Source organism: Pseudopodoces humilis, chromosome 26 (genome assembly GCF_049639895.1).
Source record: "Pseudopodoces humilis isolate 2021_Gansu_Grassland_sample_001 chromosome 26, ASM4963989v1, whole genome shotgun sequence".
NCBI classification, from domain to species: domain Eukaryota; kingdom Metazoa; phylum Chordata; class Aves; order Passeriformes; family Paridae; genus Pseudopodoces; species Pseudopodoces humilis.
Genome location: NC_142225.1, coordinates 6,642,940 through 6,660,560, shown reverse-complemented (window position 1 = coordinate 6,660,560; position 17,621 = coordinate 6,642,940). Strand labels below are relative to the sequence as shown.

At 41.7% G+C, this 17,621-nt stretch overlaps 1 protein-coding gene across 2 annotated transcripts in view; it reads right to left on the bottom strand.

The window, feature by feature from the left end:
- The window catches only part of MAGI3 (membrane associated guanylate kinase, WW and PDZ domain containing 3), a 54,384-nt gene that overhangs the window by 25,749 nt on the left and 11,014 nt on the right, over positions 1-17,621 (bottom strand). For both annotated transcript variants that reach the window (XM_088067035.1, XM_014258182.2), the window contains exons 2-3: positions 1,750-1,866; positions 192-311 (exon numbers count right to left, since the gene is read on the bottom strand). In XM_088067035.1, the coding sequence (XP_087923161.1) occupies positions 192-311; positions 1,750-1,866 (237 nt within the window). The remainder of the gene's footprint in view (positions 1-191; positions 312-1,749; positions 1,867-17,621) is intronic.

Sequence of the window (17,621 nt, the reverse complement as noted above, 5' to 3'; positions counted from 1 at the left end):
GAAAGCTTTAAAACATGATTGCTCCTCCTCTTCACAGTAATCCAGAAATAAACTAACTATTGTCTCTCTGCTACTGTCATGACTGTCAAGTGAGCAGGAAAACTGGTACCACAAGAAGCTACACTTGGACTAAGATCCTGGACACAAGTACTGGGTCCTTATTCCCATCCCATTAAACATCACTGACATACCATCATATGTTCCACTTTCTAGTAAGGCTCCACTTTCTTCCAGCGCTTTAAACTGCTCAACAGGAATGAAATTATAGTCTACTCCAGGGACCTCTCCATCTCTGGGAGCCCTTGTAGTGCCTGCAAAGGAGAAAACACTTTTGTAAGATACCCTGCTACCAAAGGCTGCCTGCTGTACAGTTCAGTAAAAATGCATTTTCGAATCGTTATACAAAGATGATGTCACTCCAGTATGAGTTACAACAACCGGTGAGCAAGTGAACAATAATGTATAAAAACTGAGCCAGTCAATTACCTAGGAAAAACAGTTCTGGTATTGGGGGAGAAGGAGAGAATAAGCTGGGTAAGGTGGTAATTAAGAGAGAATTCTTTCTTATGGTCAGTGAACCAATAACAACTTCTGCGGCAGCTGACGACACCTGGACCAGGCAATCCCAGTCTGGGATTCTGGGAACAGCTGCGATATTTTATTTTAACCCAGTTTAAGGGTGCTGCATCCTTCCCTATTTCCACCAGCACCAACTCTCTAATTTGCAATGAGGTCATCATGACCAAGCACATTTGATTTTTGGGCCACCAAATCCGTACCTAGGCACAAAATTTATTTTTTAACCTACAATTCAGAGTGCAATTTAGCCACATTCCAACCCCTGGCTGTAGGTAAATTTTATCAGTAAATTGCTGTGTTAATGCAGACGTTTTTGAAGTGTTTTGTCTATGAAAACAGGCCCCCCATAGTTACAACAGCTTAATTAAAGCTCTCCTGAAAGGACAGCAATGATTCATTACTATTCATTACTGCCTACAACCTAATAGCATTTTAAAAGCATATGTAATTTTTTTCAGGCAGTAGCATTAACAAAAGCTACTAAATAAAACCTAGCAATAGTGAAATGAGGTTTAAGAAAGCCACAAACTCTCGGGTGTGCTCAGAGAGAAGAGAGAATTCCTGTAGATACAAAAATGTTATCTGACAAAGTAAGTTCTTAGTGCAATGAATACTTAAACAGTCAATGATGAGCCTTTTAAATCAGTCTTCTCAGCGATGAGCAAACGGTTTGCCTGTTCATTCTGCCATTGCCCCTCCTTCTGCACCCAACTCCTCCTTCCACCCTCCCCTCCTTCCAGCTGCCCTGCTCTGCCTTATGCACTTGACACTCAAGGTCTCAGCTTGCTCTTTGTGAACAAAAGAACCCCAACACATGAACAAAAATCAGGACATCTTTGCACTGCTTGATCATGCTGAGAAAGATTTATTTCTTGTGGTGGCTGCAGTCATTCTAACAGCAACTACTGGCGAACTTGTGAAGAGCAATGCGCAGATATTACTGAAACAATCTGAACTTTGAATTCTCAAGTTTTTGGTGGTTTTCAGTCCATACTGGCTGTCCAGTCTGATTCATGGCAACTTCAGATGTGAAACTACCGTAGCAAAGCCAGAAGTCTCTGCTGCAAGGTAAAACTCTAAATAGGATTAAGAGAGAAGGCATTTCAAGCTCACAAATGATGTGGGAGTTAGCAGGAACAGATCAAATGAGGCTGATCTTTACATACTTACAAGGGATGGTTCTCAAATAGAGATTGTCTCTGATCACTTGCTGGAGTTTGTGATCTATTGAGCCCTTCTGGAACTGAAGACTCAGGTAGTGGCGCAAGTCCTTGTTGATGACTTTTCCTTAAAAAGAAAAAAGAATAAATTAAAATAATTTGTAAAGCAGGATCTCACAACAGGAATAGTGTTTCACTGCTACAGAAGTTTCAGAAAAACCAAGCAGTGGGAAAAGTTGGGTTGTTTTAAATACAACCACCTTGATGGAAAATACCATTTTGTACTATCAAATCAGAGAACCCCAGAATGGTTTGTGTCAGAAAGGAAACTTAAAGCTCATCTTGTTTCACCCCCCGCCATGGGCAGGGACACCTTCCACTATCCCAGGTTGCTCCAAGTCCCATCCAACCTGGCCTTGAATGCTGCCAGAGATAGGGGAGCCACAGGTCCCCTGGACACCCTGTGCCCACGCCTCACCAACCTCACAGGGAAGAATTTCTTCTGGCGCAGTGATTTTAAGCAGAGCTGACTAACAACCATCCCCCCTCATCTCCTGAACAAGACAGTGACAATATCTTGGAATTCTTTGAAAATCAATACAAAGTATTAAAATTCAAAACCTATTACCAAAATTCAAGGTCTCTACAGACAAGAAAGTATTTAATTGTATTTTGAAGTAGTTTCCATTCAATTTACACCTACTCACTAGTCACCTGAGTTCAATATTTTGTCAAATAGGAACTTGCATTCTTCAAATTACAAAAAGAAAATATTTCCTTCTTAAAAACATTGCATAACAGAAAGGAGCTGGGTTTTTTCACAATTACTCCTTTGCAATACTTCTGTCAGGTATCATTAGTGAATCTGTCACATCACTGGAGAACCACAGCTCCCTCAGCACACAAATAACTGAGCTCTTGTATTACTGCCTCATCCTTCTGACAGGAGGGTACAAACCAATCTTTTGTACCCTATCAGCCTCCCAGAAAGCACATTAAATAGCGTCCTGTGACCTTGGTAAATTTAACTTATGTACTACAGCAAAACACTCATGGCTTTAGGGAAAAAGCTCAACCTTTGTCTTCAAACCTAGAGCAGGTGCTGGGCAGCAGCAGATGGATGCTGCTGTAACACAACAGCAGGGAAAAAGGCTGGAACAGACAACTGCTCCTGTTAAATTACATCAGCAGCAGGTTATGAAATGCATAAACATGCCCAGAAGCGTTTCTGACAGGAGCCTTTGAAGCCTGTGAGTTCAAAGCTGCTGAGGAGACCACCTCAAACAGGTCACAGACCCCACGGCAGTCCTCATAGGAGGCCCACTCACCTACATCTTGAGCCAATTACCATACTTACATATATGTCAAATTTGGAAAAAATCCCAAACCATCGAAGCCTTCCCACAGCTAAGCAAGTTTTCCCAACCATGTGTCACTTACGCAAAGCTGGCTGCCTGTTTTGGTTGTGGCAGCTTTATACTTTCCTTTCCCTTTTAGCCAAGGAGAGTGCATTTCACACTTTGTTCTTGACCCTCAAACATGACCTCAGCAATCACCATTCACCAAGAGCAAAAAGAGTTTTAATCTGCGCCCTCTTCCCTCCAAATAAAACCAAAACACAATGGGTATTTCAAAGTGGAACCACAATTACTGGCACTATTGGCCCTTCAGAGAGGTCAGTGATGTCCACAGATTAACCAAAGCACACACAAAACCACCTTAAACCCTCAAGCAAGAACAGAAGAAGCCCAGCACAACCTCTGAACAGGCAGCACATCCTGTGCTGAACACAAGCCCTAAGCTCCAAATGAAGTCAACTTTTCACCTGCTTTAACATTGTCATTTATTTAAAAGTTACTTCCAAACACACAAAATGCATTTTGTAATGTTGGGACAACACCTCAGCACTGTCCTCGTGGCTGTCAAGCAGTTACATGAGCAACGGCAATTCCCACTAATGCAGTTCTCCACCCAATCCCTTCCCAGGAATGCACAGCAACTCTACAGCCCCCACCTCTATTTTACCAGCACGAACTGTTCCTTATAAAACTTTGGATTTGCTTCCTGAAGCATAATGAGCAAAATGTGTCATGGAAAATGGAAACAAATGGGGTAATCTCCGGCAAGAAAAGTATTTTCCATTTGTTTTGACAAATTACTTTATTCTTTGTAGACAAGACAGTTTCTCAACATTAAAAAAATGTTTTGCTGCTAAAATGGTCCATCCATCTCCTTGTCAGAGGCAGAACTGCACCTTAACTATCCCAGCATATTTCGCTTAGGTGGATCAACACACTCATACTTCACATAGGCAGATGAATCTGTTCATCAGCTACTTTCAGAGCACTGCACGTTGGAAAAACCAGGCGATACGTGAAAATCTGTTCTGGATGCAGAATTACAGACTTTATTTACTCACTGATCTTTCCCTCTTCATGTTTAAAATTTTAAAAGCTTATAAACCCTGTTCAATAAATATCAACTCAGTCTAAAGACAAAATAAAGGCAAGGCTGCTACTAAGGATAATATGCCGATACTGAGGGGTAAATCTTAATATTAAAAGCTTAGAGACTGGACTATACTCTGAGACCAAGATGACTGAATTGAAGATTGACAGGATTGCCTGGGGAAAACAGAGGAAAGTCAAACAAAATAGTGGGCAGAGAAAAAAATTCAGTAATTCACACAGAGAATTGTGTGCATTAGAAAGCAGAAAAATAAAGTAATAGTAAGGACGCTTTAGGCAACCTCTGGCAAAAACTGGATTATTTTCCCTCCAGGAGCTGAACATGCTTCTTTTACATTGTTTCACACAGGCTTTTAGGAAAACCTCATGTATCAGCCTCTCCAAAATGACCTGCCAAATGTTGGGTTGGTGTCTGCTGTGCTGCTGAGGTGCCTCTAAAGGACGACACAGGCAACACAAGGACCAGTCAAGAGGAATAGTATACTTTGTACCACACAGATTCTGCTAGGTGAATAGCCACAAGCCTCTTGTTTCCAGCTGTAACTTAAATTCACCAAAACGAATTTAGGATTTTTAGATGAGGATATGCACACTGGAGCTGGGGAAGGAGAATTAAGTGACTGCAGAAAAAAAAAACACTCAAGTGCCACTGCAGTTAAACACAGCATTTTTACATGAATTATGGAGGCAAATAGAAGTGATGGGTATCATGAAAATCGGGGTAGTGGCTCTTACAATATGCACTGGTGAAGCTGCCTCTGCTGCTGTACATAAGCGTGACAAAACCCAGCTACTTCTATAGCCAACCTGTCATGGAAATGCTCAAGAATACACGCTGCAGTTATAAATAAGAGGAGCACTGCCATGGTGCCCCTAGAACTTGACACAGAATTGCATTTCTAGATCAGCAGTGTTGGTAAAACAGCAAAGTTGAACACTGAAAGACACAAATAAATTCTAAGAATCCAGTCTGTGCAGTTTTTATGTTGCTGTCTGGTAATAATGTCCCAAATACGTCCGGCTAATGCTGCTGGCATACAGAGAGTATTGGCAACATCCCCATCAAATGACTCTGAAGACCACATGGAAATTTTCAGTTTTGTTTTAGTGAACATTTTACACAGACACAGGTGACAACTTTCCAGAGATATGGCATTCTCTGCCTTAAGTTTCCATGCCAACATCTTCTGAAGATAGTGGCAGCTACAGGCTACCAAGGAGCTGCAGTGCTGATAGGTGACTCAATAAGCAGAGGATGATTTTCTTTCAAACCTTTTAAAAAAACCTTTACTGTTCACTATAAAAGCAATTTTTCAAATTAGCAGTTTATTAAAAGAAAGCCTCTTTCCTATTAAACAATGTAATTCATTAATAGGGCTTACACCTTCATTACAGCCTTTTGCACAAAAATGTATTTCAAGTGAACAGATGAGAAAATGGAATCATATTCCCTTGTTTTTGGAGGCAGTTTTTCTTTAAAACAGCTGAAGTCCAGATGTGCTCTACTGGTGAACAGAAGGGTAAAATCATAGAATTCTATAACGGTTTGGGCTGGAGGGGACCTTCAAGCTCATCCAGTCCCATTCCCCTGCCATGGGCAAGGACCTTCCACTAGACCAGGTTGCTCCAGGCCAAATCAAATCTGGCCTTGGACAATTCCAGGGATGGGTCAGCCACAGCTGCTCTGGGCCAACCTGTACCAGGGCCTCAGCACCCTCACAGCCAAGAATTCCTTCCCAAAATCCCATATAACCCTGCCCTCTGGCAGTGGGAAGCCACTCCCCCTTGTCCTGTCACTCCTTCTCCAAAGTCCCTCCCTGCAGCTCTCTTGGAGCCCCTTGAGGTGCTGGAAGGGTCTCTAAAATACCCCTAAGAACCCTTTTTCTCTGCAGGCTGAACAGCCTCAGCTCTCCCAGCCTGGATCCAGAGCTGAGGGGCTACAGCCCTTGAAGCATCTCCTTGGTATCCTCTGGACTTGCTCCAGCAGCTCCACTTCCTTCTGATGTTAGTCCCCAGAGCTGGAGGAAGCCCTGCAGATGCGGTCTTCACCTGAGCAGGGCAGAATACCCCACCCACTTCCCTGCTGCCCACACTGTGGAATCAGCTAAGGATTCGGGGTGGTGGGGGTGGGGAGGAAGGGGGTTGGGGGCAGGGATGGTCTCTGGGTCCCAGTGCGCGTAGCCAGGGCACGTCCAGCCTCTTGTCCACCAACAGCCCCCACAGTCCTAGGCTGGGCAAGGAGGAGCTCTCCTAGCACAGCATGCAGTGATCTGCTGCCACCTTCTGGCACCTTCCTGTCCATCCCCTTAATTCTGCCCCCAAGTCTCCTCACTCCCCTCCCCAGGGGAGTTGGAAGACCACAGGGTGAAAGTTACAGATATTACATACCGCCACGCATTTTTGTTTTCTCACGCAGAACAAAGCAGAGGAGAAATGTAACCAGAGTTTCATCATGTACATTCCGAATTCGACACATGTGAACAGAATCCCAGAGTGTCCAACGGCTCTGCTCAGCTGTATGTTACATAAACTGGGATTGCAAAAGGCCACTGACTATGAAAATTACAGTGAAACACACATTAAGAGCTATAAATGAGCTCCATGGCTTGGCTCACAGTCTAACTAAAATAGGAATTCTCAGGGCTCATCAAGTGGAAAAACAGTTACTGTTTAATTAAACTGGGCTGTCAATACACCCACTGAGATGAACTGATTTTTGACGTGACTAAGCAAAAGCTGTTTAAAGAAACATTCAGCTCCACAAATCAGGGATGCAGTGTTAGGAAACCCAAGTCAGAATTAGTGTGTAACACATTAACTTTATTATATTCCCCAGCAACTATTAACATATGATGATTTCACACAAGTTCCAGATCTAAACACGTGCTTTCACTGAGCACAGTGAATGATGTCCAAAGACAATCACTGTATTCAGGAAATGTGGAGAGGCTGGAAAAGCCCAGTGGTGATGCAGCAGTCTGTACCTGCTGTTCTTCACCTGCAAGTACTTCACTGTGACCTGGCTGTCACAGGCTGACACCTATGCTCTCAGCACAAGGAGGTGGGAGGTTCAAATGACTACAATTAATATAGAAAAGAGACTAGATAATTTTGAAAATGCCAAACTCAGCCAGCAGGTGCTTCCCCAGCTTGTGGCTTAGAAGCATAGAGGGATTCCTGTGCAGAAGCCTACTTTTCCTTCAGGGAAGGGGGCCAGTGCCTTGGGATTTCTGAGGAGGAAGGCTGAGACTAGCAGCACTGCCTGGCAGCTCATGTCCCAGGCCACCAAGGGCTCCATGGCACGCTCATACTCAACGCCTCCCTGTCTCCCTTCCAGGTAATGAAGGCAGGAATTCAAGTTGGGATTCTGCCTCTGGAAGAGAAGATTTCCCTATGAAAATCCAGGCTGCTCTGGGAGGTGTCATGACAACCATGCCTGGACCAGTGACCCATCCGGGAAAAGAAATCCTGGTCCCATTCTGGACTAAGGGTAACTTCTGCTCATTCCCTGAAAAACTACAGTGTTGCCACTGGTGCTGAATAGATCACAGGTCGAGGTGTGGTGAAAAGAGAAAGTTTATTTTTCTTCCCAGGATTTATAGGTTTCTGACCACGGCCAGGGATTGGATGGTCAGGATAACACTTTCTCCCTGCACTGGCCATGAGAGATGCCCATCACAAGACGTGGAACAGAAAGAATGTGCACATATCTATGTTTACAGTTACTGTCCTGGGAAAGTCTTTAGAAAACCATGTCAGCAAGCTCAGAAGCTGAGTTTTCAAGGGCGACATCTCACCCTTTTTGGTTTAAACAAAAAGAAAAGAAAAAAGAAAAATGAACAAAGAAACTAGCAACATTATGAACAATCAAAAGGATAAATAATAGGAAAATACAATACTCCACACAATCAGAAGGCTGTAATTTTAGGGTGATACTGCAGCTTCTCTAAAATGCAGGCAAGCTCCCTGTCAGGTGAAGCATTAGATATTAAGGCTCTTCACAGACACAATAATACATTAAACCAAACTCATTTACTACCTGAAAGCTGAGAAACACTAGACAGGGTTACAGCAAAAGGCTTCTATAGTCATATTTTGCTACATGCCATCCAATAAATTCTTGGCAATATAGTCTGATTTACAGAAATTTACAGAAGAGATAAGCCTTACAGTATTAATAAATCATTTACCAGAGTGCTCAAAATACTGGTAGGGTGTTTACAGTACTAGAGAAAGGAATGAGAACCCGTTTATCCAGACTTAAGAAATACGGTTACCACAAACTCCATTACAGACTGTACATCCCATTTGAATTTGGGGGATTTTCTTACTTTTGTCAGTAACACAGAATCAACTCCAGAACCAGCAAAACTATAAATTTTGACTTTTTAAGCCTCCAGATTTAGATCTCTCATTACTAGAATCTGAGAGGTGTTCAAAACCAGCCTTCACAGGATAATGCCTTCAGATCCTCAGTCAAGGTGGTGACTGATTCAGAGAGACAAAGTTTCTCATTCCACATTCTTGAATATCTCAGCATTTTGTGCTGTGTCGTTTCCTTGAAATCTTACTGGGTTTGAAAGATTCTCCCAATAAAGCAGGCTGCTGAGAGTAAACCAGACGATAACTAACATGACTTTGCGTTTGCTTGCTAAATTCCATCATTAAAGCATTTCAAGTTCTGAAGATAACCAAAATGTCCTTTGGGAGGCACAACCCCAAATTATATTTAAGAAACACAAAAAGGACTGGCAAATCACACATTGCTTATTCCTAAATATACTTGGAGCTGAGAGGGACAATATGTGAAATGTAAACAGTGTGAGCTTAGAAGTAATCCTCCTGGATTTTCATTTTGGCTGTATAGAAACAACAAAGTCAACTGTAACAGCAGGCTCTAGAGTGTGAGTACGGCTGGATTCCTAATCTGCCATGAAAAAAAAAAATATAGCTAGAGCTGTCAGAGATATTTGGCTGGCGTATGAAAGCAACACGTGGTACCCAGTTAACACTTGGCATTGTTCACAGATGTACCAGAACCACTGAAGCTCAAAAGTGAATAAAGAAGCCTGGAGTGCAGAACAAGGGTGCATGGCTTCTCACTGCCAGAATTCTTCCCCATGAGCGTGCTGAAGCCCTGGCCTGGGTTCTCCAGAGAAGCTGTATCTGCCCCATCCCTGGGATCCTGTGATCCAGCACTGTGAAACCAAGAGGTTTTTAACCTTTTGCCACCTACCCTGAGCTCATCTCCCTGCCAGCTCCAGCGTATCCGTGGGCAGGGTGGGGGGACGCTCCCCTGTACCCATGGAGGGCAGCTCTGGTCCAAGCACAGCCAACAATGAACGGCTTTTTTTTTTTAAACTACGTAAAAGCACAAGCACTCAGCTCACATGCTAGAACACATTGCAAGCAGGGAGAGCACCAGCAGAGCTCCAGGCAGATGCCTGCCCCTTCCCTTCCATCTGCTCCTGGCACATGGCCACATCTCCACAGGGCATCCTCAGCCAGCACATGGCAGGGCAGGGTCATGCACCATTTTGGAACTAAGGAAAAAGTAGGAAATTGAGACCAGCTGCACTTGGAAACCCGTATGTAGGGCAGCAATACTACTCAGTTACACGGTTCTAGCATGGAACTTCTCTACGTTTCTTCTCTGTATCTTGTTACATCTGTAGATATTCTCAGCCTGTGCATGACTTTCACATAAAGGCAGCATTTTAGGTTGGTTTTATGCCATGCACTGACAGCAAAAAAACATGCATAGTCTAATGAATTGCCTACAACCTTAAGGATTTTTAAAGTGAAAATTCTTTTGAGTAAAGTAGTTCCAACTTTCAGAATCCAGCTTCACAAACATCAGTATCAGATATGATTTCAGTAATACATTGCATGCACACAAAAATCCATTAACCACGGGAATACAGTCAGAAGAATTAGCAGGGAGCAGGGTTTACTCTGATAATGCCAAGTATTGTAATACTCCATTATTAAACAGGAGAACAGCAAGGCTCAAAAGTCTATGCAGCTGTTTCTGAGAGAAGATCAGATACTGAAGGAGATATAAGCAGAACTCAAGTAATTTAAAATAATGAATGGGTTTCAAATAAAATGCAAACATAACCATTTCCTTCAATTTAACAGTGGGGAAGAAGAATGCAAAAGAACTTCACACAAGACAAGTCTGACCTTTTTTATTATATGTGGAGACTTTCTTATCTTTAATTCAATATTTTCTTGAGAAGAGAAAAAACACTGACAGAGTAACAGAAAATACGGACAGATTTTGCCTATTTATAAAGATTTGCTGTATTTTCAAAAATGGGGCAAACTGGCCCATGATTTCGATTTCAAGTCAGATGCGTTAACAGTGATGGTAAAGAACAAGAATCCAGATAAACTGTACCCTGTGAGCCTCTGCCACTGTCAGGTTTGAGACAGAGAAAAGGATTTACAGGGATGCCTGGAAAAATGACTGAGCCCAGCCTGGGAGCTTGAAAGACCTCACAAAAACCAAATGTGATTTGCAAGATCTAATTATGAGTCTCAAAGTGAGAAAGGCATTTAAAGCACAAGAGGAAACAGGCTTTTAACACCACAACAACAGATTAATCAAATACACCGACCAGAATGGAATACGGAATTGTTAAGGTTGGAAAGGAACTCTAAGGTCATCAAGTCCAACCATCAACCAGCACCCACCAAGTTCACCACTAAACCATGACCTCAAATGCCACATCCACGTTTCCTTAGAATGCTTCCACGGATAGTGACTCCACCACTTCCCTGGGCAACCTGTTCCAAAGCTTTACAACCCTTCCCATGAAACAAAAAGTCCCAACACCTAATCTAAACCCCACCCCCAGTGTAACTTGAGGCCATTTCCTGATCATGATCTACTCAAACCACCAGGCAAGGGATGGAGCTGATTGGGCAACACACCAATGGGCTCACACATGTTAAAAGGATGCTACAACTCTAAAGGGTCAAAACAACAATCAGAACTTGTAATACACAAACACATTAAAACAAATTAAAACACAAAATTGTTTTCATAGCAGGACTTTATTAAAACTTCTTAATTATGCACTCAAGGCCTTGCTGAGTTTTAATCACTGCAGCTCAATACACTACAGAGGCTATTCTGGGTAACTAGTATCTGTCGCTGCAACACTTGTACCCTGAAGTCAAATACAGATGCTTACAGCCATGAAATAAGAAAGCGCTGTAGCTGTCACAGGTTACAATAATACATAAATCATTTAGTCTGCTCTTAACTGAAAAGTGGAGCACCAAAACAAAGACAAGTAACCTGAACAATGGAGATGATTTTCCTAGGGCTAACTAGGGCTTGTTTTTCCCAATTTATAAATAATCTTCCATTCATTCCCTTATATTTACAACGTGAGGTTTTAATTTATTCACACTAGAGAAAATGCTTTACTGAGACAGCAAACAAACACATTTGGTCTAGAAAGCACAATTAACATATTCAACTGAACGAAATGTTACTTGAGTCCCCAGAGTGTTCTAGTATTAATTCTTCCCTTTGGAAATCTACAGCTTATGTGCAAATTCAAACTTATTGCCATTTAATATTATTCCATGTCACACTGCAACAAGGGACTGCACACAGGGTACCTGTGCCGGCTAACCTGTCATAGTGTTGGGCAGAAGCTGCCAATCCTTCTGCTTGTCCAGAGAGTGCATTATGCTTCAGATGTGACGTATGTCTAACATACCGTATCTCATTGCTTAAGCAGCGTGCAGAATGACACATTTCAATCACATCCCCAAAGAAAAATGTCCTTGCAGCTGCTCACTGTTACACAAGCAATTTAATCTAGTTGGGACTTGGCACTGCTTTCCCAACAGAAGGGTACACGTACACATGCCAAGACCATTTTTTTTTGAGCGTTCAGATCAGAAAAGAATTTATGTGAATCAGACAGGTTTATTTTTGGTCTGCTTTCCATAGGCAGCAAGATATGCAATTACACTGTGCATAATTTCTAGGCCCACTAACCTATTTCAGTCGGGAGTTTGGCATGGCAGGAATCTGACAAAGATACTTGCTTTTTCTGTGGTCAATTGGGTAGCAAATTCAGTTCTAGCTGGCATGTATTAGTATTTCTTTACCTATGGAGAGGTTGTTCTACATGGGGAACACCACAGCTGTATTTCCAATTATTTTTAACTTCAGAGCTAACTTCTTCCACTATTCTATATGATAAACTAGAACTAGTTGAAGCAGAAAAAAGAACACAGGAAACAAGTTCACAGTAACTTCATTTTCACTCTGTGATTTCCAGCATAAGCCATGTACAAACAGACTTCAAAAACCTAAACCATCTGATTTTAGAAAACCCTGTAGGGCCATGGCTGTAGTCAGGGTACAAATGGCACAATCACTCGTGGCCAGCTTCAAAGATACCTACTAGCCCTTCTCTAAGTACAATAAATGACAAAATAAACATTTCAGCAGTGAACAAGAATCAAAGTCTAGAGAACAGGGCAGCAAACAACTGCTCCCCAGCAGATGTCTGTGACAACTGTCTGGCTGATAAGCCATTAAATTCAGTGATTAACTTCCACCAGTTGCTTTCAGTTTCAATTAAGACTGCCCAGGGAAATGCTAGTCACCATCCCTTGAGGTGTTTAAAAAACATAATGACTTAGCACTTGAGGACATGGTTTCATGGTGCTGGTTGATGGCTGGACCTGGTGACCTTAAAGGTCTTTTCCAACCCAAAGAATTCTGTGATTCTGTAACTTAATGTTTGCCCAACAAAGTCTGGCACAAGGTGAATGTTGTCAGCAAAATAATAACGTTGCCCAGGTCACGAGAAAGAAAGAGTCCACAGTTAAAATAATGGACATTTCAATGCATTCAGAGCTCTCAGACTGCAGTGCCTTCCACTCAAGAAACTCACCAGCCAGAGTCTGTATGGAGCTGTCTCCAAAGGCTGAAGTCACTTATATTTGCTTAAAGAGCTCACTAAATTATAAGACTGACACAGAAATGTAATCCTTGTAAGAAAGCACTTCAAATAAAGAGGTAGCTTTGCCAAATCAAATTTCTGTTCACAATTCGCAATCAACCAGAAGGTATCTATGGCTGCGCACCCCAAGAGGAACACCCAAACTAACAGCACAGAGTTTGTTCCTGTATCTATTGCATCATTCCTTTTCTATCATCCTTGTCTGACTGCATAGGTTCTGCAGTTATCTCTCTGAAATGTTCTACTATCTCTAGAGCACAGTTTGTTACCCACAGTAGATAGTTCTTATTAAAACACTCCCTTTTCTCCTCACTTCCAGGACACGTATGAACCTGCAGGTAAGAGTTTTAAACAGTTACATTTTTGTCTGAATACCAGTATATGATATATATCAATTGACCAATATAGTAAGACATTCAGCTAGGTGATGAAATCCCACCCTGTGCCCTGCTACGAGCATAAGAATTACATCGGGCAAATACGACAGTAGGCACCTGCCCTAACCGTGTTCATCATAGCACAAAACTGTGATTGGCATGTAGTCAAAATCCGTCCCAATTTTACTCTTCATATTGAGTTAGAATCAGGCAGCATTACATAGCAAGCACTTGATAGTTACTACCTAAATCCATTTAAATTCCCAAATTAATTGTTCAGTTCCCACTGGCAGCTCTATGGCAATAGCAAAGAAAAGGAACCAGATATCTTGCTGTTCAAATAAATCGTGGGTTGAAACAGAGATTAGCTTGTCTTTACCTGCGAATTTAAATTCTTATTAAGAGACTAATGGGGATTTCCCAGAGGCACTGTCAAAGCAATCAGGTGAATCCAAGGCTGTGCTGTGCATACCTCGCCCACCTAGCACAGAGGGCACCCAGAAGGTTTATGGTGCCAGGAGGGTCTGACTGGAGAGGGACAACTGCATCATCTGTTACTCTAAAAAATACCAGTACAAGTCCAGCATGCAGGTTAACAGTAGTCTTTGCAGAGCAAAACTGCAAATATCCTCTGCTTCTCAACGTAATTTGCTGCAGCACTGAGGTCCAGCTAAGTTTCAAGGCACCACTCAAATTTCCTGTGTTTGAACCAGATGCATATTGTTACTTAAAAAAGATTTTATTTTTATCTCCACTTATTCGTTAAATAAGGAAAGCCTTGCACTTTGCATTTGGAATTTGAGAAAAGCCTTGCATTCTGCATTTAAAACTTAGACTGCCAGGTAACAACGAATGCTGAATCTTTTCAGATCACTGCAGTCTGAAGTGAGCACTCAGTTTTCCTGTCCCAATTTCAAATTCTTTAGATAACACAGAAAGTTCTGTCAAAGAACTGGGTGTTTTTTTGAAAACACTGTTTTTCTCTTTGCCATTTCCTTAATATCCAACATCTCTGCAGCCTCGCACCAGGAAGAGCAGCAGACCTCTTAAGAATATAGTTCAAATAGAAAAAAATCGTATGTTTTTGCCAAAAGGCAATAAATAAAGATTTCAGAACAAATTTTATGCCACTCAAAGGTAATTCAATAAAGAAGAAAGTGATTCAAGTCCTTTTTCTTTTCGCTGCATTTCACCCACTGTAAGAAACAGCTCACAGAAAGAACTTCCCCATGTAAAAGCTTTTCTACTATTCCTACAGCATGACACTTCACATTACAGATTGGGTTTTGATGTCTGAATGGAAGACTATCCTATTTTTAACAATTTTTTATTTTTTTTTTTAGACTTTTCACTGAGGGAACAACTGGTAGCTCTGAATACTTTGGAACTTCCCTGTGGACCCACTACCCACACTTGTGTACAAATACAGACTGATGAAAAGGTTAATGAAGACCCCAAAGACCCTGTCCTCCACTGCACCTGAATGGCTGCCAATGTCTGATAAAAATAACTCCATTTTAAGCAGTGTCCAACATCACAGTTTAAATAGTAGCTCATCTACACAACAGTTTTCATGCTCATTCGAGTTTCCCTCCCTCTGCAAAGGCCAGAGAAAGTAAATAACCTCCTGCTTCCTACCAGACACACCAGTCTCACCCGTATTTTGTTATAGAATTTGTGCAAAAATCTGACTGTTGCAAAATCTATTAAAACTATGCAAATCACAGCATGGTAACAGAGTTTTCCAGTATCCGCAGAGTTCCAATTCTCAGCGTTTCCAATAAGGAATTGCTGGAGCAACATGAATGCTTCCAGTGCTTCTTTAGGTGGCAACTGCCAGCTCCAATGTCAGACAGCTCACAGTTGGAAATGAAGAGCTGTCCAAGTAAGTTTTAAAAAATGTGCTAAGAACATTGTTTCAACAATAAAAATACCTCTGGTTTACAAATAGTCGTAGCTTCAGGTTCAAGCCACAACTTAAGTTTAAATAAATCCAGGGCAGACCCTGAACCACCAGATCTCACCAACATCCACCAATGGGGAGACAGCAAATGCCAGCCTGAGCTGTGGCCACAGGGCATCTCACATGCTCTCTGGGCTGCCCTGGGAGGGAACTTCAAGGTTATTTCCAACTCAAGACACCCCAGCTTATAGGTGATGTTATTTCTGCACTCCTGTTAGCACTACAAAGGGGCCTTGGGGCACAAAACAAGCTGTCACCATGCTCTCAACACCTTCTGTGAGATATTCACTATGGTAGAAAGATTAACATGAAATGGTCAAATGAATATGGCCATTCAGCCACCCAAAGGAAGTGACAGTGAAGCGCTCCCAGGGTGCTACATTATGGCCGAGCAGACGTATGTAACTCCTAGGTTCCTCAATTCCATATCAACAAAGTGACGCGAGATTTAGAGATATATGCTATAAACTCAAACTTCATTTTGAATTTGGACACTTTAAAGGGGTTAAAAGGCATTCTTGGCTGTAGAGGACCCACATATTCTGAAACATTTCCCAGAACAGGAAAATACAACACACAATACAGCGTAAATAACATTCACTACACTGCATTAATTTGCTATTATGATGAACATTACAAGTCCCATCCTAATGAATTCCTTTAGGTACCAGCAGCTTCTCCTAATAAGCATTAATTAAACTTTTCCAGCATCTCTACCTTCACCACAGAAAAGTAATTACTCACTGCTGCCCTACAGAGAGGGAAATAAAATCCACAGGATTAGATTTTTTTAGACTGCGTAAGTAGGGCAGAGAGGAAAGCTTGCAATTTAGAGTCAAGTTGTGTAGTCCGTAATTCCACAACATGACCAATACTTCAGACCCTGGATTGAGTAAAACTGTTTTCCTGCTGCCTGTAAATAGACCACTAAATAGTGTTTAATAATAGTACCTAGGTCTGTCAAGGACATAACTATTTGCCTTCTTCAAAACGGGTAAGAGGACACAGCACAAGCTATTAGCTCAGCTGTTCTGCATGGCTTAACCCAGACCTGCACACACCCATCCACAGTTCATACCTTATCTAGCAGGGAATACATTTAAAAAATATTTTAGTTGTATATGTGGCATATTATTGCCATGTAAAACAAAAAGTATAATGTGTGCATACATGCATAAGTGGCACCTGAATATGTCAGATCTTAAGTCACAGAACCATCACAGAATAGTCTGGGTTAGAAGAATTTTTATTTTAAAAAAAACTTTTTTTTTTTTTTTTAACAGGGTCCAACACTCACAGCAATTTTGTTGTCAAACTCATGCTGCATTTTTTTTATATGCCAAACACAACTCATTGAAGTTCACGTTCCAAACATCACCTTCCAAGGAAGCACTGTCAACTAGAAGGAAAGGCAAGGCAATATATCTCTCATTACATTCCTTAGCACTGCAACACCACATTTGATTACTTACTGGTACTTCCCCTCGACGGCACCCACAGTACCAAGCAGTTTTCACAAACAAGTTCTCTCTGCACCAAACCATTTCCAATCTAATCTCACTGCAAAGAAGATTAGTGAAATTACAGAGAGATAACAGTTGCAGCAAAAGAGGTAAAAATACTTCCCTGGCACTTTTGGTCAGCTGATTTTTGAGGAATTCTTTAGACCAATAAAGGATGAAACAAGCCATTAAACATAATTCCCTGGGATTAATACAGGGCTCTGCCTCTCTTTTACGTAACAGGATTCTGAAATTCCTCCACTGCCCGCCCCCCCCCACCCCCCCCAACTACATGCATTAGGAGGAAATAATTTCTACGAACCTAAAACTTTAGGGCTTAGTTATTTCCTGAAAGTTCTGTGGTTTTAGAGGAAATAAACTGTATGTTAATCCTCTTGCATTTAATGAATAGTACCAGCACACTCTGCGGCTTTTTGCTGCAACAAGGTCATGGCAAACCTGGTGTATAACAAAGCAAAGTTTCATTTCCAGGCAATGAAACATCAAAGAGGGGGATGGCTTAAGTGCTTTGGGTGTTATTGTTGTCCATTTTGGGGAAAAAAAAGTGTCAAA